The 25,434-nt window shown below is 36.6% G+C and overlaps 1 protein-coding gene across 2 annotated transcripts in view; it reads left to right on the forward strand.

Annotated features, from left to right (window-relative positions):
• LOC104127142 (BMP/retinoic acid-inducible neural-specific protein 3) overlaps window positions 1-25,434 on the forward strand; it is a 211,965-nt gene that overhangs the window by 160,787 nt on the left and 25,744 nt on the right. For both annotated transcript variants that reach the window (XM_009639789.2, XM_035895372.1), the window contains one exon: window positions 10,945-11,167. In XM_009639789.2, the coding sequence (XP_009638084.1) occupies window positions 10,945-11,167 (223 nt within the window). The remainder of the gene's footprint in view (window positions 1-10,944; window positions 11,168-25,434) is intronic.

Consider the following 25,434-nt stretch of genomic DNA (forward strand, 5'->3'; position numbering starts at 1 on the left):
TGAAATTCAGCTTTACTATCTTTTCTGTGAAGAAATGAGGTTGTTTCAAGCTGCAGTTTTATGTTTCCTTGAATTGGGTTATTTTCAAACATATATTTCTTGGTACACAACTGCTGCTTCTTTAACAAATTAAGTAGCACATCATGAACAACTAAAATTCATTGCAACATAAAAACAAATATAAGTTCATCTTAGTACTTTCTTTTTCCAGGATTTTGAATCATGGTGGGATATTTTAAAAAACATATGTCTTTTAAAAATCTTCATTAATATTTGCACCATATTGAGGCAACAGTTTATTAAACAGCAACCGTATCCAACCATTTGAAATATAGGTCCTATTGTTTTTTATTCTTCCAGAGTACCAGCTTTGTGGTTTGAGGTTTCAATTTACAGTTGACACTGGTATTTGACTTGCTGTCACATTTATTGCCCTGATTAAAAGCATTGTTATGGGAAAGGAATGATAATACCGTGGTCACATTGTTACAGTTGAAGGTTTTTCACATATGGTACAGTTACGTAAAAAGTGTGATAAACTGTTGGGGATTTTAAGATCTTTCCTACAAGAACTCTTGCTCCTAACACTAATTGCAGCTACCACAGAGGATCCAAGGAGGATGCAGTTGCCTGGAACCATAAGCAAATGTATTTTTATAATTATTATTAATAATATATGGAAACAATTAAATTTGAGGTCTATTGTACTCACTGCCCTATATATAGAGACAGGCTCTCCTCTGAAGAACTTGCAGTCTAAACAGAGCAGACAGTTGAAGTGTAGCAGAGATAAAGATTTATCTACAGAACATTACAAAATATTGAGGCAGCTGTTTTGAAAATAAATGGGAATAGTCTTTCAATAATTGCAAAATTATGCCTTTTTGACAGGAAACAGTAAAGTGCTTTAACCTTCATTTTGAGATTATTAATTTTGTCATTTCTTACTTTATAAAACTTATGTTATAATACGAAATTAAAGGTTGACATAACAATGTAAAATTTCTGTTCAGTCAAGGTGAAGTATCTTCACTGATTCAACACAAAGTAAAACAAGAAAGCCTTCCAATGTTCCTTTTAGAGCATTTCACAAAATGAGAAACATTTGGAGAATTTTAGAGAATTTCAAAGGTTTAGATTGCATTCTAATTTTGGAAAGCTAAAAATCCTTTCACAAAATGGATTTTCTATGCTCTGCACAGTTCTACTTAAGAGCCTTCTTTGTTGTGAAATGAATAGCTTTAGCAGCTTTCCTTAGCTTTTGTGTGAAATTAATTGGTAGTTTTCTTTCCAGCTTCTAACCTATAACAAAAATAAACCAGTATTTATATTAAATAGTAGGCTTATTTACAATATCAGCAGATAAGGTCAGCAATGAAATGGGCACAGAGGTTAAGCAAACTGGCAGAGCAGTGTTGGATGGCTTGCTTTGCTGCTCTGTCATCTTTTCTGTAGGTAAATAGATTGCTGGAGTTACTAGAGATATTTTCTTAGTGTTTTTCAATGAAAGATTTGGTCTGAATATTTCTTGTTGGCTCTGACTGTTGCTCATTTTCCTTATGCAACACTATCTGTTTATTTTGGCTTGTTATTAGAATGAAATGTGCCAAAGGAAGGCTGGAGTCATATTAAAACCAGATGTAGACAAATGATTAGCACAGGCAAAGAAATAGGTTATTTGGGAAAAAAAAAGAAAAACCAGACCACACCCTAACTGAACTAAAACTGCACCTGAAATTTCTCATTTAATGTAAAGTTTCAAGTTCCTTAAGTAGCTTTTCCTCTGATGGGCCATAGTCTGGAAAGGCATTATTACAGGCACCTTCCTTTGGAACATCACCTCATGAATCACTCCCCACCGAGGGAAAAGTATTTCCTCCACAAAGCACTGGGGAAGACGAAATAAAGATAGGATCTTCACAGAAACCTTTCAGACCCAGGCATCTGAACCCTCAGCTGCACATGATGGGCAGCCAGAGTCTGTACTCCATCAAGTGGCAAATACAGACTGTCAGCATAGGGGAACACAAGGCTTATGACTTCTGGCATCAGGTAGACAGCTCCTTTTCCACCTGTAGATATGTCACTGCAGAACAGGTTCAGTGTCCTGGGGAGCCATCAGAGCCAGCCAAGCCTAACCCACATGTAGGCACTAAAAAGCAGCGGGTAACAGCATTTGAAGATTGTTGCAATCAGCTTTCTTTACCTGCCTGCGGCAACAACTCCCGTTCGAGGAGAGACGGCACGAGAGCCTCACATCCCCTGCCCTCGGGCCTCTGAGACACAGACACCAATATGAGGATATCACAAATGGCATTTATTAACTCTCTTTCACTGCTTTTATATGCAAACTACTTAGTTCCCGCCTTTGCAGTTACATCATAAGCTCTATCATGAGGGGGCCAGTCCCTATCCTTTCCGTACATCGCGAGATCTTCTGGTCGCCAATCCCTACAGAACATAAAGGTCCTCCTCTGCCGACCTGACCTGTCTCTGGGGAAGTTTTCTGGGATCTTTGATCTGGGAAGTTGAGGAGAGACTGCTGAGGCTCATTTGGCTCATCTTAGTCTATTATCCCTTGCTGCTCATCCGTGTGAGCACCAACAATACTGCCAGAGAAAGCTGGAGTGTATCAGGAGTGACTACATGGCTTAGGCCCATGTGGTGACTTCTTGGTCCTACTAAATAAAGGGAAAATCTTTCTTAGGAATACATAGTGCAGGGTGACAGTAGCAAGAGTAATGATAAAACAGGGCAAATGGAAATCCACCTTGAGTATACCTACATAAATGCACTTGACCTGTGAAATGAGTAGAATGAACCAGAACTCTGCATGAGGTCACAGAGATATAACATCGTTAGGATAACAGAGACAGGGTGGAACACCTTGCCTGACTACAGTACTGTGAAGGATGGATACAAATCCATCAGGAAAGACAGGCAGGGACGATGAGGAAAGTAGTTGCCCTCTATGTTAAGGAGTAACTTGGAGGTATGGAGCTCTGCTATGGGATGGACAACTTTTTGACCTTGTGGGTCAGGGTCAGAGGAGAGACCAGCAAGGGTGACATTGCGGTGTGAGTGTGTTACAGACCATCCGGTTAATGCAAGGATGTGGGTGAAGCCTTCCTTAAGCAACACAGGGATATGTCTAGATCACAGACCTTGCTTCTCATGGGGAACTTTAACCTCCCTGACATCTGCTGAAAAGCCAACACTACAGGACATAAGCTGTTGAGGAAGTATTTGAAGGGTGTCAGGAATAACATCTTGATGCAGATACTGGATGGATCAACAGGAGTGACACAGAGATGGACTGGCTATTCCCTAACAAGGAAGTGCTCTTTGGGGATGGGATAATCAATGGTGACCTTGGCTGTAGAGGACATGAAATAGGGTATTCAGGATCTGGAAAGGAGTGGGTAAGGAGAGCAGCAGAATGTAGACTTGGGCTTCACAAAAGGAGTTTTCACCTAATTCTGGGAACTGGCAGGTTGTGTTCCCTCTGAGGCAGCTCTGAAGTCAAAGCAACTCTGGAAAGCTGAGCCAAGTTTTAATGACAGCATCCTCCAAGCATAAGAACTGTCCAGGCTGACACTCAGGAAAATACATAGATATACTGGGGAACCAGCTTTGCTAAGCAGGGAACTCATGACAGAGTTCCAAAGCAAAAAGACAGCATACATGAGGTGCAAGCAGGGAAAGGTTACCAAGAAAAAGATCAGAAACATTGCCCAGACATTTAGAGGTGGTGATAGGAAAACCTAGAACCAATGCTTGCAAGGCATGCGAAGAGAAACAAGAAAAACTTCTATAGTTGACATAGTGGTAGAATATTGAACAAGGAAATGTTAGCCTGCTGCTGAATAGGTTGTGCTGTGCTGCTGCAAAACAGCTGTGAGAGAAAGGAGAGAGAAAATGTGAAAAAAACAGCCCTGCAGACACCAAAATTTGTTAAGAAGATGGGGGAGATGCTCCAGGTGCCGGAGAGATGAAGTCTTACGAACTGACTGCAATCCCCATTCTCCATCCCCCTGTATTGCTCATGGGGGAGAGGACATAGAAGAGTTGGGAATGCAAGGACTGAAGTTGAGCCTTGGAAGAAGAAAGGTCTGGGGGGAAGGTAGTTTTAGTTTTATATTTTTTTTCTCACTATCCTACTGTATTCTTAACTGGCAATAAATTAATCTCCCCCAAGTTGATTCAGTTTTGCCCACTGGTAAGTGATCTCCCTGTCCTTATCCCAGTCCAATGAGCTTTTTCATCTTATTTTCTCACCCTGTCCTGTTGAGGAGGGGGCATGAGAGAGCAGCTGGGTGGGTGCGTGGCAGCCAGTCAAGGTTAAGCTAGCACAAGGGACATGAGGGAGAAGATGGTGACTGGGGAAATCATGTCTGACCTCATTCTCTCTATGATAAAATGCTGGTTTGTGGATGAAGGGAGAGCAATGGATGTCATTTGCCTCAGTTTCAGAAAGACTCTAGACATGGAATCTTGCCATATAACAGGATTTTTACACATCTGTTTGTCCTTCCATCCAGACCACTGTGTCTTAACTTGGATGCCAGAATATTGTGGGAGACAGAGTCTAGGGTTAGTGGGTCACATATCCTACATGAAGAGCAGTGACAAGTGGAAATACAACAAGAGTCTATTCCAGGACTCTCTTTACCTTCTTTAGCAATGACCTGGAGGAAGCAATGAAGTGCACTCTCATCAAGTTTGCAGGTGATACCAGTTTGAGGGAGGGAGATGGGAATCAGGAGAGGCTGGTGGAGTGGGAAAACAGGAACCTGATGAAGTTCAAGGACAAATGAAAAGCCCTGCCCCTGGGCAGGAAAGTCCCCATCAGCGATCCGGGATGGACCTGCCTGGATAGGAGCAGCTCTGAAGGAAAGTTCCTGGGGTTTGTTAGCAGTGAGTGGAGAGGATCACATAGTGGCCTGACTGCAACAAAGGCAGCAGCATCTTGGGTGGTATGAACAGGAGCATGACCGGGAGATTGAGGAGGGGATTAGCCTCTTCTTTTTAAACTACATTCAGATACTTCATCCAATTTTGGGCTCCACAGCACAGGAAAGACATTGGTATATGGGAGCGTGGTCAGTGATGTCCCCAGAGTGGTTGGGGCTGGAACATCCACCCTGGGAGAAGAGGCCATGGGAGGAGGGCTTGGTAAACCTTGGGCACGGAGGCTTCGAGGGACTCAAAGCAGCCACCTTTTCTTCAGGGCGGGGATTGAGAAGGTCGAGACAGGCTCTACATGGTGAGAGACAACAGGCATAAACTGAAACCAGAGAGGTTCAGACTGGAGATACAGAGAAACTTTTTCTCCATCAGTGAAGCTGAGTCTTGGTTACCCAGAGAGGTTGTGCTGACTCCAACCACAGCAATTTCCAAGGTGTGACTGGACCAGACCATGAGCAAGCTGGTCTGATGTCAGAGATTACCTGCTTGGACTAAGAGGTTGGAGTAGAGACCTCCCAAGGTCACATCAAGCCTGAATTAACATCTAATCCTATCATTATGGTTTAAGAAGGGAGATGGCTTCCCAAAGTAGTAGTGTTCTATAAAGAGTAGTGGTCATTTCTAAGTAATTCTCATTATAGGAATGAGAAAAGATGAAATGCAACATAGAACATGAAATCACTTCAGCTAATTTTGAAATTGCATGAAATGCTCTCGTTTGGACTATCATGTCAGACTACATTTTTTGTTCAGAGATATAGTATCACACCCTTACTTGTTAAAGACTAGTTGATTTTTGTTAATTCCCCTTAAGCCTACTGTAACATTCTGTTAGAGCCAAAGCAGAACAGTTTTTACATGAGGTATTATACACTTCTAGACTGTGATGGCAGAATTTTAATACCTTTAGAGCTTGACAGAAAAAGAGGATGCATGTAGAAATGACAGATGCATAGATTTTACAGGCAATGCTGAAGTGTCACAAATGCTGTCAATCAGACTAATGAACATACACCATTTTATTCACTACAAAGTTTGTCAAAGATTTTTTGTTGTTATTCTTAGATAAATAAGGGAGAAAAACATTTCTTTAAAACATCATTTAGAGAAATGACTAAACAGCCCGTTTCAATTGCTAAAAGTAGATTTTGACATGATATGATGTAAAAAGGGGTTTTCTATTACAGACACACTTTTACTCAGCTTTGTTAATGCAAAAACTGTTACAGTCCAAATTCTTATTCATTTTAGAACATACATAAACTATATATAAGCCTATTGTCAATAGTATGTTTCAGTTAAGAAAGGTTATTTAAACTGGTCAGGCAAAATACTTTTTCAGTTATTGTCAGGCTCCTTTTGCTCAGAAAATGTAATTTTTTTTTCCATATTTGAATATAAGTAAAAAAATTAAAATTAAGTTTAGGTTAGAGTATATAATCCACAGTTAGACAGGGTTATATATTTACTGAAACATTATGTTGTAATTTCCAATACTAAAGTTTCTGATGCCGTAAGATTAAATTATTTCATTTTAGGTAAAAGGGCTTATCAGAATATGACATTAAATTAAGTGACAGACTAAAACTTGATGGAACTTCAGCTCCCCAGAAACAGTCATTTCTAGAGACTGAGAGAAGATGGCTGAAATTTCTTTTACTTTACTTCATTGTGAAACAAATTCTTTCTTAACATATCACCAAATGCAGGTTATTTTCAAACTGTCCCCTTAATTTCTTCATGTGTACATGTATGCTGTCATTCATTTCAGCAATAATACAGAGCCAACAGAAAAAAACAGAAAAAAATAACTATGCATATTATTTTTCTTTGTTAGGAGTCCATGTCAAATTTGAATTTTCCTATTTACCAGGGGACTCAAGAATCTTGCTCTTCAATAAATTAGATTACAGAGACCTTCCTAGAGACAAGCTATGGCTTAAAGGAGCTATTGTTTTATCCTCCTGGTCATGTTATCCTGACTACAGAAACTGGGATTATCATCTGCCTTCACACAGAGTCTGTCTTGGGCTGTGAGGAGGAAATTGCTCTAATTCTAACACCCATAGACTAGAAATAATCTGTTACATTGATTTGGGAAACATTGGCTACATAATTTAAAAGAAAATTGTATGAATGAGAGTTTGAAAGCTCAGTCATGGACTTGCACTGTTTAATCTAAAGAAAATAGGAGAAGAAATTGCATTGATATTATGTGGCATGTTAATATTGCCAGCATTACATTGCACAGCCAGATGTTAGCCTGTGTTGCCATTATTAACCTGATGTTCTGAATTCCCAAGCTGATATAAATCTGTTGGCTTTCAAGATGCTTCCAAAGATCCTCCAATAGGGAACTTAGGAAACAAGCTAACACAAGATATTTTGGTAGCCTGGAAAAGTTAAAAAAACCACTCAGCATCAGCTGAAACAAGAACAGAAATGTGCCATGGTCTTGTAGATGTGGTGGTCTTGTAGGTGTGATGGTCTTGTACAGATCTTGTAATTCAAAATATGCAAAATATTTGTAGCAGAGAAATCAGGGCTCCTATTCCCTTCCAACATAGAGCAGGTGCCTTTTTTTCCTTGTAGCACAGCATTGTCAAATCCTGTGACTAGACTTACTGCATTTTTCTGGTCTTTGCTAGCTCCGTATGCAGAATGTTAATCATTATATTCAGCATTGAGCCCTGCTCTGATACTGAGTAACAGAATCCAAGTTACAAGCCAAGTAGCTCTAGGTATTTCTTGCAGCCTAAATATGCCTGATACACATGTGCTTTCAGAAATAATGTTTGCTCCCAGTGTGATATTTTTCATTTATTCTTTGCCACTAAAATATGGTTTGCCATTTCAATCACTAGACACCGTTAATGTGAGGAAGATTTACCTTACAGAAAGGAGGAAGCGAAAAACAGACAAAACCACCCATAAAATGAAAGTTAAATAAACTTGTTTGATCAACCACTGCATATAATGTTTTACATTTCCCCCCATTATTTGCAATTAGTTAAAAATATGAAAAAATGGTATTGCATGTGCTATCCATGTGAAAATAAATGGTATTGAGTACCGTGTTTTAAAAGTATCAATTTCTATTGCCCCCAGCATGGTAATTCTGGCTGTTAATCCTCAGGAATGGCTGGTACAATGTGTTGATTAGAGTGTAATAGTTTTATCATCTCTCAGGGGTAGGAGTTCATGTTGTAGTTTCACAGATCATGAAATGTGTCTGTTTAAGATATGAGTACATTATCTTTTATTTTCTTTTTTTTTGCAGAAAGCACTATGTAACCATGTTAATTTTATCTCTGTCTCTCTTTTACCTGCATTATGGTGCTCATTAGCATGATCATACAAGGCACAGGGATAGTCAAAGATGCGTTTATTACAGGGAGAAAAAGAAGCATTTTCTTATTGGAAATTCTTTTGCAGTGTAAGTTAAGGAGTGTAAACCCTCCTTATCACTTCTAAACACTGCATCCGATTAGTTGTTAGCTGTAGAGCTTATTGCAATTGTGCAAAGGACAGCAAGTTGACAATGTTTCTTAAATAAGTTATTACAGCAATATGAGAACTGAAAAGGCATCTTCTGAGTGCTCTCCTCAGGGATTTGGGTTTATTTTTGGCTTCATGAAACTGAGTTTAAGTAGATACACCAGTGTCTCTGAAGAACAGAAGGGAAATTAAAAGTTAGTGATTAAAATAGATAGTCAGGAATGTGGTTTTTGGATCTGAGCCTCCCTAGGTGTATTAGTACACTCCTCTGAAGTCAGTAGAGCTTGGCCAATTTATGCAAACTGAAGATCTGTGCTTTGCCAAAGGACATACTTTGTAACAGCTCAGTTAACCTCATTTCCTCTTAATTTATTTTCCCTTTTTTTTTTTTTACTACCAGTTTGTTAAATTCGAAAATGCACTCTTTAAGCTTCGGAAGCTTTACCAAACCAATGAGACTGTGCATCCTTTAGACAAACCAGACATAACTCTCTCTCACAGCATCTGTGTAAGCCTTGAAGGGAAGTGAGGACTGGGAAGCGTAGTGTGAGGAGACAAAGGCATAATTGTCACTTGGGAAGGGGAAAACAGGGAATTGTTTTCCCCAAAACTATACTAAGACTCCCAGAGATGTTTATCTGGTAATGTAAAATTTATTAAGTATTCCTATTATTTTCAATTATTAAGCTACAAATCCAGGAACAGATACTTACTCTCTTTGGACAGAGGGTAAGAATCAACTTCTTATATTAGCAAAGGGAAAAAGCAAAGGATAAAAGGCTCCACATACTTGATAAAATAAAAACCCGGTTCCTTTCCTCAGTCCTTAATCTGTACCGAGGGACAGCAGAGGGACAGCTGTGCTGTCCTCAAGAGGAGAATAGCAGACAACTAATACCCAAAGAGGAAGGCATGAGGAGAAAATTAATAACACATTGCCAAGGAGCTCCCAGATGAATTATTAAAACCACTTTATTAAATACAAAATCATCACCATTGCCCCTTGCCTTTCATTTTTTATCTTCCAGAAGACCTTTCAATGCCTTTCATCTTCTGATGAATCTTCATCCATCACAGAAAATACTACGCCAAAATAGGGCTGTTCTATTTCATCATGGTCCTGTGTCCCTCAGGATGTGGATGAGGGTCACTCTACCTCATTTAGAAAAGATCTTTCATTTCCACCCATAAAAAAGAAAATATTTTTGCCTTTCTTGTGTAAAAATGTTGTTAAAAAAGCTAAATTAAAGCTAAAACTAAAGCCGAAATACTTTGGCAACACTGTTGGTAATGGAGTATTCTTTCATGTGAGCAGACATTTTCCCCAATCAACTCTCGTCCATAAGCAACCTAAAATTATAGCAATGTTAAATTTTATGATTAACTCTATTTTTAAACGTGAAGCTACTTCAGTCAGTTGGATCATTGCATTCACATAGGCTGCTGAAGTGTAGACTACCCAGAAGGAGCATCTGGCAGGGTGAAAGCCAGACTGTGGGATAAGTGACTTCACTGCAGGAACAAGCTGAAAGAAAAAATGGATTGAGAAGGCTGGGAGGACAGCAGCAGGCAGGAGGGCAGACAGGAAAATGTACTGATATATAGAAACAAGAAAGTAAAAGGATAAATGTGCATTCAAATGCGCTGCTAATTTTTTTCATTTTTTCTCCAGTAATTAGAGTCCTTTCAAACAGAAGTTTATTTAGGTTTGAAACTTGTAAGTCAACTTGCAAATTAGCCTACTTATGCAAATAGACACACTGATTAATAGAATTCTGTTAATAAGTTTCGGTCTATGTACCTTATGTGGACTGAGCTACCAGAACAAATCATGAAGGATAGGTTGTTCACAAGAACAGTGATCCTGTGATTTAAGAATCCCGTTCTACCATTTTAGAGATGGGGATGTGAGCCAAAAAGAAGTTATTAGGGATATTTTTGAAGTGTCCAAGTAGCATAAAATGCTTTGAAAGGCTCCATTTCAGTTCTAAATACTTTTGAAAGTCTGATTCTTAATGGCTTGCCTCATGTGAAATAACATGTCTAAGAGAGCTGGCTGTAAAATTACATTTGCATTTCCTAAGTATTGGAACATAGTCCTTTTAAAACAGTTCCCTATCTTCTTCATTGATTTTTAAATGCATATTTATTTTCAGATCCTATTTTTGAAGGTAAGGTACTTTGATTCTTATTTAATCTTCATATTGTCCAGATCGAGAAATAACTAGTATGCTTGTATTTGTTTTAACATCAACTTAAAAATTATATAAATATTGACTTGTGCTGTTTTTATTCTAGTATTACCACTAAAAACTCAGTTATCTTTCTACTTTGAAAAAGTTGAAATGTTCAATTCTAAAATTGCAAAAGTTAAAGTTTAAAAAAATTAGAAGTTCAATAAAAAAGAAATTAGGAGTTCATTTTTGCTGCAAAAATATCCACAAGTACAAAACTAAAGACTATATTTTATTTTTTCAGATGAATTCAAATTATTTATGAAAAGGCTTCCCATGAATTATTTCCTGAACACATCTACTGTAATGCATTTGTGGACAATGGATTCTAATTTTCAACGTCGTTATGAGCAACTAGAAAACAGCATGAAGCAACTCTTCCTCAAGGCACAGAAAACTATTCACAAGCTCTTTGGCCTTAGTAAAAGATGCCATAAACAGCCACTCATCCGCATGCCAAGGCAGAGGTAAGAAAGCCTATGAAAGCCTGAGAAACTCAAACTGTTGTCTTGACACTAAAATCTCCTTAAGGACATAGATGGGGGAATTTGGGAAGCATATGGTACATGCACAGTATACAATCTTCATATTTGTGGGAGTTGACAATCCCAGCTTTCAATATTGCTCCATTCAGGTTTTCTAAATATGATGGGAAAGGACAAAATAAAACCTGATTTGTATATGACTGTGTATTATGTGAGGCAACTTAAAAATATGAGTGCACATATTCATCCCATTTGGTCTGCCTGCTTTACTGAACCATATTTTCAGTGGAACTTGGCCAAGTGTAACAGTGCCAAATAATTGTATACCGAGTACTGATATCTATTCTGAAGCAAGCACAGCTATTTTAAGAACTTTCCAGGTCATTACATAATATATAGTACATACTATTGATTTCTTCTCTCATTTGTCAGATATGAATTAGATTTGAAAGAATGTCTAACGAAAGAAAATAGAAGTGTTTTAGTCCTTCCTAGAAACAGAGAGATCCTGAAAGATAGCTAGTGAAATCTATATTAACATAAAGTGGTTGTAGTTGATTGCTGATCAAAAATTGTTTCATTGAAATTAGAGGAATGACACTAGAGTAAATTTGAAATGTATGAGCATTTAAGGATGTTATTCTTCTGAGCACAAGCATTGTGGGCCTAGTCCAGTGACCCCTGCATAGTCTCCATTGATTTTAAAGAAATCTAGTTTAGGTTCAGTGTTCCAGAGATGCAAGGGGTACTTTACCCTCCCCTGCTTTCAGCTCTCCTATTGCAAGCTAAGGCTCCATCAATACCTCTTTGCCTTTTAGTGGCACTTAGCTAACACTTATGCCTTTTCTTTCAGGAGGAGACAGTTGTTATGGCTCTCATGCGCCCCTTTTTCTACATATTGTGCTTTGCTTTGTAATCTGCTAGTTGAAACAAAAAATGTATTTTTCATTTGTGGTGTCATTTCATAATTAGAAAGCATTCCACTAACAAAGGTTATATAGTCACTGAAGAGTTTTGATATCATCTGCTCTGTTTCTTGGGCATGACCCGAATGAGCATTCTGCCAAAGAGATGATTCAACATGAAAGACTTCAGCAGGAACCTTACTCTTTCTTTCGCCTACCAAAATTTAAAATAATCATAGCTTCCAGAATAACCACTGTTGGGTTTTGAGGTAATCTTTGGTAGCCTTTGGTAATGGCAATGATAGAGTACAGATCATCAAGGCTTTTATGGCTGAGAAGAAGAGCTTTAAATTCAGAAGTGAGTGGAAAAGTCAAAAGAAACCAGTTTAATTTCCAAACCTGGTTAAAACAAAATCTGGTAGACCAAGATACATGAATGGATAAAGGAATATCCGTTGTGAAAAGATGGATAGTAAGGAGAACAAAACACAGGTGTTGATAGAATAGTATTTGGGTACTTCTCATGATGAGAGTATACTTTATTCCAAGAAGGTACTGAATTTTTTTATATAGAACTGCTAACAGGTAAGCACACAAATGAATAGCAGGTAATGCAATGGAGAATGTATAACTGAGTAATGCAATAGAGAAACATGAATTATTGCTTAAGCTGTAAAACCAAACTTTTCAGCAGAATGTGAGTGGAATAACAGAACCAAAACCAAGTACTTAAATTTCTTGTGTTTAGGAGAAGACAGAAATAAAAGCAAAAATCACAGCTTCATGTGCCAATAGTATTCTAGGCTCCAAAGAAACAGGAAGGGGGAATTGGAACAAAAAGTAATCCTTTCCAAAGGCTTTCCAAACAAATCCCTCAGATTAGTCTTTGGGATCTGCTATTGATCGGTAAGGGTGAATTTTATTATGGAAAAAGAAATTAGACAGAGTTAATGGAGATATAAATACTATTTTAAATTGTATTTTATGGTCACTTGCCTTTTCGGATACAGATTAAAGAGCCAATGCTTCAGTTTTTAATAAACATCATGATGCTGGAAGTGAGTAAAACCAAAGTAACTGTGCTAATATTTAATTTTACACTGTATTTCACAAGTCAATAGCAGATATATACAAAGGATTTTTAAAGGAATATGTCAAAAGTGAGAGCTGGTTTTCTCCTTCAGGAAGCACGGAGGTATGTCTGTTTAATATAATTCATGAGAACTTTCTATGAGACTGTGTTTTATAGGGATTTATCTATGTAGTCTGCCAGGAATCATTTTGCCACACTTGAAGAAGCTCCTACATACGGTCAAGGTTATAATTCATTACTGAAAATACCTGTCTCTCTTCTCTGGCCTCAAAATTTTGAACATGAAACAAATTGTTGCTAGATTGCTTTAAAATGGGATTCAATTAATCAGTTAGGCAGAATTGCTTGCAACCTTTTCCATATTTCATGAAGAAATAAGCCACTTAATAATCATAAGACTAAATTACATTTTATTTTAATTTTCTAATCCTGGAACCAAAATATCATTGAATCCTCTTTTAACATTGTTGTTCATAGTAGAAAAGAATCAATTAACTGGCAAGTTAAAGAAACTACATTCTTGTGTCTCCTTTTTAAACACAGTTTATATTCTTCAGCTAGAATAATGTATAAATAGTTTTCTTTCAGTCTGCACTAGCAATAAGAACAATGTCTTATTTACTGCAGCACTTTGGAATACACTGGGGATGGGAACAGGAATACTATTTTTGTTTTATTCTGTTCATTGCAATTCCTTTCAAGTTTCAGATGTTCTTCCCAGATGTTAAGCTTTCTTTCATCAACATGAATCAAAACATTGTTCCTTTTCCTGAAAGTCAAATCATGCCAAGATATATCAAATGTCCATAGATTTCCATTATAAACCATTATGGTACTGCTGAGTGTAACTTTTAAAATTCACCTGAATTAATCAATACACTTTCTGTAATCAGTGAAGTATTTAGTGGTTGTCTGAGTTCAAAGAAAAATACCAACTGAAAATTCAAAACCAACAAGGAGCACAGGAATTGCTATGTAGATAATCTGTTCCCAAGTTGTATATAAGGATGTAATGATAAAATATCCAATTTCAAGAGATAAAGAGAAAACCAAAATTTTAAAAAATGTACTCTGAAAAAGTAACTTGGTGTTCTGTAGACTGCCTCTGTGAATTTTAAGTTCTGCTGCTTCAAAAGGCTCAAGTGATTATTACTAATGCATTGCCATTGCATTGACACAACAGCCTTAAAAACTTGCAGTATCATATGCTTTTTCATTCTGTTTGCTTAGCCAGAGTCTAATTGCATGCAGCAATTGTTATTCCACTAGATGGCCAGCTCTTGCTGCAGTTTTTGTACAGGAAGGTTGTTGAAACACCACTAGTAGCACAATATATTTTGCTTTGTAGGAAGCAGTAGGTGTTGTAAAATGTATATAGGAGGGTTGTTGAAATAATGCTAGAAGCACAATAGATTTTCCTTTGTAGGAATCGAGGTGAAGTGTAAAACCATAGGTCTGCCCTAAACTCATAATGCATATTTCTGTATTAGGACCATGAAGTGTAAGGAACAGTTGTTAATCTTTGGAAACAGTTTGCATATGGTACCTGTGGTCTAGTATATCTACTCTGAGAAAAGGACTGACATAGTCATTAAGTTAGTCTAGCTCTTGATTCCAGCAGCACCTTTCTCAAATGAGATGGGAAAGTGATGCCCTGTTACAGGCAGCAAAAGGCAGGCTTCCTTACATCTTAGGCTGAGGGTTGTGACTCACACCTGCACTGAAAGATTAGATCTGTGCATGCATAATCTCATGGTAACATCACCTTTGGATTGAATCTTCTCATTTTTCAAAGACAACATGAGCGGAGGGAATAAAGAAATATAAATTTTACTCCATAAGGATGTCCATATAGACATTGTAGCTCACGTATGGCAATGGGAAGAGGTAAAGCAGAAAGCAAAGGTTGTATGTTAGTCACTGTGTTATGTTTGTTTCTGTTTTGGTTAACACAATAGTAAGATTTCTTTTGAAATATAATGACTGTATGCTGAGTAGCTGAAAATCACAGGAACAGAAGGCCTGAAACTATCCATGAATTGTTGTCAGTGAAACACCTGACATGAATCACAGCTGAGGGTAAACAGGCACTTATATCCACCGAAATTATAGAACCAAAATGAGAAAACTGGAATATCGATGCTTAAGAGCATAGAATAAATATAAACTGTGTTGGTGGAGAAGGAGAATCTTCCCTTTCCCAAATATTTTTTGGTAAGAATGACAATGATTTCCTGTGATTTGATTTAATATTCAAACACTATTGAAAGACATTGAAGCTGGGGAAAAGCTCTCATTTCTTCCTTCAGAAGTGCCAGTTTAGCACTTGATTTTGTTATTTTCTGTGTCATTCACATTGGTTCCTTGGCTAACATTATCCATTTGAGTGAATGCACTGAGTACAGTATATTGCTGTATGTACAAACCTTATTTGTATACTGTTTAAATCACTTCATAATGAAAAAGCATTACCTGAGGACAATTTTAACCAGCACAATTTATGATTTAATAAAGACATAAACAAAAATACTAAAAGGAGAAATGTAATGTAAATACAACAATAAGACAGTGGAAAAAAATTACATCTCCCTTAGCAAAATAACAAAATGGAAATCTGCTACAACGAACTGCAACTGAAGATTATGAGCAGTTCAAGTAAATAAGAATTTTAATTTTGAAAGACCAAGGTACAACACTTGCACACAAAAACATGTAATCTTGAATAAAATGTCAGTATTTGAATTTTTGAAAAGACTGGATGCTTTATATTACCATATAATTTACAGTGAAGATGTTGGTTATACCAACAGTCTAGCCAGTTTTTTAAAGGATCTTATTCTGGTAACGCAAGCTGAAGGCAAATATAGACAGAACTACTTAATATTTTATTTAACATATAAAAAATCCCTATTTATGAAAAGAAATCAATTTTCATCAGCCTTATCTTCATAACAGATTTTTTTTTAAAGAAACTTTCTCTAAAGCTCATGTAGATTTAAAAGGAGTTCATCACCGAAGGCAGCGAATGGCTGCATCAAACAGAGGAGTTGCAGAAAGAATTCTGGTTTTCAAAAACAGAGTTTATTTTAAAATTTCCTACAGAATGCACCGCAGGCAGCTATAAAAGGAGGAGCCATGAATTTGCTTTTTCTCATTTTTATTTTCTTTTTGAATTTCACAGAGCAAAAAATTCACATGCCCTAGGATCACTCTTCAGTCCATATGCAGAAAAAAGGATTTAAGATACCTTTTTTTATAGTATCTATAACACAGTTCATCAGAATACAGAGCCCTTGAAACCTATTTTCTTCAGAATGATTCAGAATGAAATACACAAAAAAAAGATGGTGTAGATTAATCCCATGCCCTCAAGATGCTACACAGGATTAGTTCCTTACACCCCAAAGTAGTTTATCAGCTACTCTAGATTGTTTTGCTATAAGTATAATTGATTCACGGGCACAAAATTACTAAGGAATAAATTCTTCCATGAAGGAATCCACAAGGTTCAATGCATGGAAGTTTTACAGTACATCACACAGAGATTTTTATTTTCAAAGTACATTTGTAGCATTGGATGTAAGGGAGAAAATCTAATTATACATCACTTAACAGACTGCTAGAATGAAGGTGAACAGTGAGTCTAGATGAAAATTGTGTTATGGAAAATTTAAGACAGCAAAGCTCAGCTGAATGGACTGGGTCTAATTTTTATGATGCTTCTGAACAAGATGTGCTAAACAAGCAATATTCTGTCTGGTTTTAGAACATCCCCTTTTAATGGAGTATAATATATCATAGAGATGTTTACAAACAAAAGTAATTGCAAGAAAGAACAAAGAAAAATGTACTTAGATTGCACATATTTTTGTATTATAAAAATTGCCATATTTTTTATCTGCTTCAATTAATATATTGCATGGGGTAGTTAAAAATGTATTTGCAAGTTTCAGTGTAAAGGAACACCTCTCCAGTGGAAACTTTGATTTGATCTAACACACCAGGTGCATATCTGAAAGTTGCATGCCTTAGAAAAGGAAGGTGATAAGATGAAAGCATCTGAGATAAAATGAAGGTCAGTTTGGCAGTGGTTGCTTTACTAAACTGAATAATAAATCTGCATCTTTTCTCAAAGGAAATAAAATGATCTGCTTCGAGGTGATACCTTTAATTGGATTGGGGATTAGAGTTATTTAAAACTAACGTGACAGACATAAAAATACAATATACAGGCCTGCAAATAATAAAATAATAAAAATCTGATAACAACGACAAACTAAGATAAACTCTTGTGTCTATGTGTGTTTTCACACATTTTAATAACTGCATATACATATGGGCAGACCCATCTGTCCTTGTAATAAGATTTCTCTGAAGGAGATTTGGTTTTCTAATGTTGTAGCACTTCATTACATACTCATAGAGGCTGTTCTTGATCACATGCTATACATGAAAATTTTTCCATCCTCCTCACAACTCCATTTTGATTTTTTTGATGAATAGCAACGTTAGAATGAAGTCATTTCACCATATCATAAAGTGCTGTGAAACTAATAGACAGGTTGCATTAATGTCACAGACCAGGAGCATACCTGCTTCCATGCTCTGGAAATAACCATCCGTGCAATATGTGGAATAAAGTCACATCTCTCATGCCAATTTTTTGTTCTTTTAAAGTATGGACTTACCAGTGCAACTGTACCCTTATAGTAGCACTTTAGCAATCACACTTTACATTTTGTCACCTGATGATGAATGTTAAAAAAATAAAATCAGCTTAGCAGGAATCACCTGACATAAAAGGAGCTATACCAATGTAGTATTATATGATATGATATTAACATAATATTGCAGGATGTTGTATTACACTTTGTTCTGGGACTTTCAATACTACAAATGTGATTACTGAATCACTAACCACTATTAGAGTACTGTTGTGCTGACAGTCTATTCTTTAAAAGGACAAAACATTGGCATGAGAGATGTGACTTCATTCTGTGTATTATACAACACTGCTGAATATTCAGACAACAGGTCAAAGGTGTCAGTGTTCAGAAATGCAACAGCAGAAGGTGACTCAAGGAAATTAGTTCACTCGAGAAGAATGAGTACTTCAGTGACCATCTCTTTCTTGTGGGCTCTCTTCTAAGAGTAACAGGGTGATAGGAATGGAAATCCCGTATTCCTTTGGAAGACCAATTTCTTCTCTACAGTCCAGTTCTGAGAAGTGGAAAATTGGACACAATTTCCCCTTCTTCTTCATGAAACACTATCTAGAATATCTGCTTTTTCAGATCTGCCAACACTCATTCCACTACAGATTGCCTCTGTCCCTTCCACCACCCTTGTTGTTTCCAACCCAAATGTCCCAAATTCCTTATTTTTCCTAGGCAAATTTTGTAATGTAATTGGTGTTATCAGTACTGGAGCCTGAATATTTGAAGGCAATAAAACACAAGCAGCTTAAAATAGCATTTTATTTTATAGACATGTGGTATTAAAAAAGAAAAGTGCAGATTAAGAAAAAGCTGCTGCAGAATTTTGGCTATAAAGATACAGGATTCAGAACATTTACTCCTTAGTGTAGGTCTACGATATTGAGCGGCTTGCTTTTAGCCTTTTGGTTTTTACTGTGACCAAACTGCTGTAAAGGACCTTCCCTTGGACTAAATTTAAAGATAACTTGATCACCTCTCCACATGATTCACTTGTAGAAACAACATCATAGCCAACATTGTGGTGACTCACAAGGCTTACAAGCCTACACTTTAAAATGGTTACTTGACATGTGGATAGACCCTGGTACACATTTCTGGGCTTGGCAGCTTCTGTTTGCTCCTAGCCTGATGACCACCTGTCTTTGTAGTCATGACATGTGATGTGATGGCCATGATCCTCTCTAGATAGCACCACCTCACCTTCAAGGATCGTGATAACGTACACCACAAATGCAGCCAGAGGTCAGACAAGGACACCAGTGTGAGATGTTGGATCTTGGAGCACCGCGGCCTTCAGGCTATCCCTGAGTCCAGAAAGTTGCAGTATTTTCCAGATTTCACCTGTATAATAAGAGCATATTTGAACATTGCTTTATTTGGTCCAGAATAGTGTAAAATGTACCATAATGTACATGTCTTTTATCATCTATGAGTTATTAAGTGAGACAGAAGAAAAATAAGAAAGAATGATCTTAGATATTCAGTCTCCAGCATGAGGCTTCCTCTGTGGAGTCACCAAACTCCTTCTGTCTTTGCCCAGCGTAGTACAACAGGGCTGACAATAGGCTGCCAATATCACATGTCCCTTGCTCTCTTTTGTCTATTATGTTTCTTTAGAGTGATACACAGACTGTCTCTCACTATCTGTACAGCACATGTCACAGTGGGACCCCAGTCTCAGTTCAGGCTGGGATGAATTGCTGTAACAAATGCTTTTCTGATCTGTGCTATTTAAAGTAAAAATGTGCCTCCTCGGTGGGTAGGTGGTAATAATGTAAAGCACAAGAAAGCTTTGACATGAGTGCAGAATAAAAGGCAAGATGAAGGTTGGACTCGTGGGGGGTGGGAGGATATTGCTATGCATATCCATATTTCAGGCAAAACCTGTCATCGCAGCAATGCCTCACTTTGAGGTCTCTGCTTGTCATGTCACGTCTGTCAGCACTCTGAAAACAAGCTTTTCAGGCTCTGAATCAGAAAATCTTCTTAATTAATGGAGTCAAAGAACTGAGATATACATTGACACAGAAATGGACACATACAAGCAAGTGTCTTATATTTCTCACCTGTGTTAAGTCATACGCAGTTTACTCTGTTAGTTCACTCAGAGGGTGAGATCCTAGCTCTCCAAGGGGACCTTCAAGGTTGTGCCTTAGGCCATCTTAGCTAAAAACATATAATAGCTTTGTCTTTAGATAAATTTGAAGACTGGATAGTTTCAGTCCTGCAGATGGTGGTTTTTCAAGCTTTTGATTTTTAAAAATTCTTTGAAAAGTACTGTAAGCCTGCATCTGAATTGTTCATATTGTCTCATGTCTACTCTTTTGTTCCTTTTTAAAAATAATAAACCCTTTGCTTCCAACATGCAGAATGCACCAATCCCATTGTGTCTTAAGTGCTTCCAAATGACATAGTTCTGGGAACAAGTTCCCTGTCTGGTCTGTATGTACAGATATGATCATGAAAAGACTTATTGAAAGTTTGATATGGCTGTTTCATACTGGTTCAGTTTTCCATTTGCAACACAAAGAAAGAAATAATTCTAATATATCAGTTTCTGGGTCATTCAAATTTAGTAATTATTTCTTATTTTTGGTCTATTATATCTTTTATAAACAAAAAATACATTAATTTTTGATGTAATACGTTCTCTATATTTTCTTCTGTTCGCTTGGTAAGAGCAAAATAATTTAATAGAAAGAATAATTTGCATATTGAAAGGTAAAGGGTAGGGAGACATTTAATTTTTCTGAAACTGAACTGCTAGATAAGAATTCCGTTTGTGCATAATTGCTATGGATACTGGCAAGATTAGAGTAATTTATGGATAGAAACAGGAGGAAAAATATATACAACAGTAGTTAATTTTTGGAAACATTAAGAAACCCTCTGAAAAATTTAAAAATTCAAATTATTAATTCATACTGGTATCTTACACGTGTAGCTATACACAGACTGATAAAGACAATGTATAGTCCATTTACCCCAAAGAATAATAAGTAGCAAACTCAACATCTCTACCGACAGCAATGTCATGACATGAGTTAGAAGCTGTCTTTGCCCCCTCCCCTTGTCTTTCTCCCTTCCTGCCTTCCCTAGTTTCTGAATGAATTTAACACTCCAGAGAGGTACCAGACAGACAGCTCCGATGCATCCATCCCTCTGATGTGCTCTGAGAGAGACAGGATCAGTAGCAGGCCCAGGCTTGCACTGTCTTGCCAACATGTCTCAACTTTCACTTGGAGGGATCATAGCCAGAGGGTGTGAAATCAAGTCCATGATACATAAACTCCAAAGTGTTTTATTCCTTTGCTTATCCACTGAGAGCACCAGCAAGGGCACCAGTTGTGGTGGTGATGTGTGCTGTGTGGACAGATTTCACCCAGGGAAAAGCTTTATTGTTGAGGTATTCACCTCATATTTTGTGTTGTCAGATGATTTACATTCCTCACAGATTTCTTATAAACTTAATGTAGCTTAAGGGCTGCACTCAGAGACCCCAGCTAACACAAACTAATACCAGAGTTTTCAATTCAGCTTATGTCTGCTATGTGGCAAAATCTAGCAAGGTATAACCTTGTTTCTGATATGACTATATACAATTTGGATATTTTTTGTATCTCAAAAGATATTCCAAGTATTTAATAAGCAGCAGATTGTTGTCTCTCACTCTAGGTAATATTAGAAAAATTTTAAGAGTGGGTTCTGCTATCTTTACTCAGGTTGACCAAGTTGCTTGTACCTGGAATAGGATCATTTGCTTTCAGACTACTTTCCAAATAAGACAGAAGACAGTGACAGAAGTTGCCCACTAGAAATGTTAATTTTCAATGCAACCATTAACTGCTATGAATGTTTATAGTCTGTGAAGAACTCATTATCTTATTGACATGTAAACTTAGGTCATATGTTTTGTATGGTTCTGGAAATAAAAAAAAAAAATTCTTTGTTATTGAGACTTTCTGTAAGATATTAGTATACAAAAGGCATAGACCTACATTTATGCAACTTTTTTTCCAGATATTTCCAGATATTTACATTCTTTTGGGAAAGTACCATAAATATACCACAGAGAATGAATACAAAGTACCATGTTATCAGTAACATTCTTTAAAAAAAACAATTTTAAAGTATTTTTTTTAGACAGGGAACAGAAAAGCTTCAGGCTGAGAGAATGTACATGAAGTTTTATTTCACCCACAAGTGAAGGAGATCAGGGCCTTAAAGCAACATCTGAAATGAAAACAAGATTGCCTTTCTATCAAATTTCCTTCCTCCACATTCACAGTGCAACCAATATTTTGAAGTTGTCTCAATATCCTACAACTGCATAAGAGCCAATGAGAAAGAGGAAGTCAAATGTCTACACCACCTGTGTCCTGTGGCTTCAAATCACACCTCACTGAAGGAAATGGCAGGAAGTTGTGGGGTTTTTTTTCCACAGGAAGGTATCAGAATTCATAAGAGGAAATAATATAGAAATCACATCCTGAGATCCCAAGTGATCTATCCCACATGGCTGGAAGGCAAGTGCTGATTCAGAACATGTAATCTGTTTACCCATCTAGTGCATGCTTTTTTTGACTCTAAGGCATATTAAAAAGATACATTCAGTAGCATAGTTTAAAATTGATGACAACAGATCATTAAAGAAATCTCTCAAGTAACAGATGATAAGCATAGCTGCAGAAGGCATTAATTCCAATGAATTTGTCAGGAAATAAACCTAGTCATAGTATTATCAGTTTTCTAGAAACCCATATATAAACCCACACATGATAAGTATAAAATAAAGGACTTATGCATTGCAAGGAACAGAAGTAATAAAAATTGTTGGTACTCCAGGCAGACGGTTACACTTGCTATTTCTCTCATGTAGTTTTATTTTATTATCTTTAATGATTTGACTGCTCTCAATTGTCAAGATATTAAAGATGACCCAAACCAAACCAAACTAAAACCTTATCTGAATTCTACCCAGAATCACTTTTTATTTTCTTACTTTTCAATAATAAATGAATGTATTTGTTAAAAACTCAAGAAACTATAATATTAAATGCAATCTGTATAAAGAATCAAGCTTTTTCCCCTATTGTGAAGCTTCTGTCGTATCTACCACAAAATTTATTTTCTCCAGGTTTTAGTTAAAAAAGAAAATGAAAGTTTTTTATTTTCCTTTGATTATCTGGTTTTTTGGTCTTTCAGATTCTTAGATAAATAGTTCCTGTTCTACCTATATGACAGGAATGACTTCAGTAAGCTTTCAAACTTTTTCTCATTACATAAAAGTGCAGCAAATGTCAGGATTTGTTGGATCAATTAAAATTAATGTTTAAATATTTGTATTAAAAAAGAAATTTTGTAAGAAATTATCATTTCAAAATGCATACTGTTCTAAAAAACATCAATTAGAAATCTGTCTCAACATTGCTTAGACTGTGTTCATTATATTTCCCAAGACTCTCCTTCCTTATTTTAAAAAGCAGTATTTCAGATAGAATTTGAAATCAAGATCACTATCTTAAACTTCTATTAGGTTTTTGGGTTTTTTTAAATCTTCCAAATTTAAGACACTTCTTGTTTATAGTTAAGAAGAAATCCTAAAAGAGTCTTTAATTGACCTTAGAAGAAACCAAAGGCATCATGCCCTTGAAACTGTGCATATATGATTCCACATATTTTTGATCGAAGTTGCCTTAATTTTGGAAAAAAATGGGAAGAATAACTGATGATGCTTTTAATGTAAGTTGAAAGCTTACCATCTGTGTAGATTGCTTCATTAGTGTATTATCTGCAGAAAGCACTACTGATTTAGATAATTCCTGGAGTGATGGCTAAGATACAGTATAAATATAAATGAGATAGTTGGCAAATGCGTCCAAGATGTGAGCAAGGTACTGTGAAATGGATAGCTAAGCTGCTGACTGTGTTGTCCCTAATGTTTCTCTACAAAACTTCAGTTAAATAAGTTCTGATTAGAGACCAATGTAATAAATCCCTAGACAGCATGCAGACTATCTGTTTCATCAATTTAGCTCTCAATACATTGCAGAATACTTGAGTAGCATTTTCTGTCTTGCTGAGTCCAGTCCACAGTTTAATGAATCTTGCCACTGGTATGAAGTTGTTGAACATGAAGTGATTTTTTATTTCTTCTGCTGACCATCTGCTACATATGTAGACTATTTATCTATGTATATCCACATTTGGATAGAACACCAACTACATTGGAGAGGAAACATTTTACTTGTGGATTAAGAGATGAGCAAAAGTTTATAAAAGCCAGAATCCTCAGATTTGAATGACAGAAGTAGAGAAACAGGTTTCCATCCATGAATATTTAAAAGGAAGTCTATACAGAATATCTGCATCTGTGCTTCTAAGTGTTGCTGCAACTTGGGGTTGGATTAACTTGCAAAGATAAAAGCAGACCCTCTGTCTATGAAAGGCAAAATTTCTCTGCACTGAATAGAGATTAGTGTCCTGACAGAGAGGAGTGAAGCTTCATAAAGAAGTTTTCTACAGGAGGCACCTGTGAATCTTGGCAAATAATGATTCCAGAGCCTGTTTCTTCTTTTTGCTGAATAGCAGACAGTCATTTGGTTATAGAGCTCTGTAGAAAAATTCAGATGAATGGTGCCATGCAGTTGTGAAATCAATAACATTACAAGTCTCACAGTCTGTGGAATCACGTCTCACCCAAACTTGCAAATATATTTTACAAAAACCCCTTTTTAGTCTATTTTGTCTTTGAAGTTTGCAAGAGCATTCAATATATCCTTTCCACCTTTTTTTGTGAAGGCAATAGTGAAATGGAACCCATATTCTGTGTGTGTGAAATTCATGTATTTTTTATGTAATTCCTAGTTTAAATGTCTAGTCCTGATAGTAAACATAAGTAGAAATACCTTGCAATATTTGCAGATCATAACCCCTAATCATTGATCTAAAATATACAACTCTGCAAACACAAAATCATATTCACACATTTACAAAAATGTAACTAATAAAATTAAGAACACTACAGAGCTCTCTCTTTAACAAAACTGTACAACTTTGCTTCAAAATTGTCAAATAGAAATTTGTGCACATGTGTTAAAATTCACAAAACCTGGCATCTTAAAAAAAAATTGATTTCTTATATCCACCCCCAGGAATTTTATAAAACCGTTCTGACTTGTGGATTCCTCTTTTGCACTCTGAGAAGCTTTGTTTTAGGAGGGTACATCACAGGTTAATACCTCTGAGTCATAGCACTTTTCATGCTTTGGAAGAAAAGGCTCTGTTTCGCATTTCCTTGGTTCTGATTTGAGGTATTGCCTTGACGTTTAAGTAGAAAAATGAGTTTCTGACTAGCAGATAAAAAGTAGTAACTAGTTACAGTAATCTCCTCTCTTCCTGACCTTGTTACATATTCCTTTTTAGATCTGAACTCAGTTGCTTGATCACAATTCAAATTCAACATCACATCAATGTTGCCAGCTCCAGGAAAGAAGTGAGCAGTTCCAAGTATTTACTTGTTTGCACTCATAT

Source organism: Egretta garzetta, unplaced genomic scaffold (assembly GCF_000687185.1).
Source record: "Egretta garzetta isolate BGI_Z169 unplaced genomic scaffold, ASM68718v1 scaffold870, whole genome shotgun sequence".
Classification (NCBI taxonomy): Eukaryota; Metazoa; Chordata; class Aves; order Pelecaniformes; family Ardeidae; genus Egretta; species Egretta garzetta.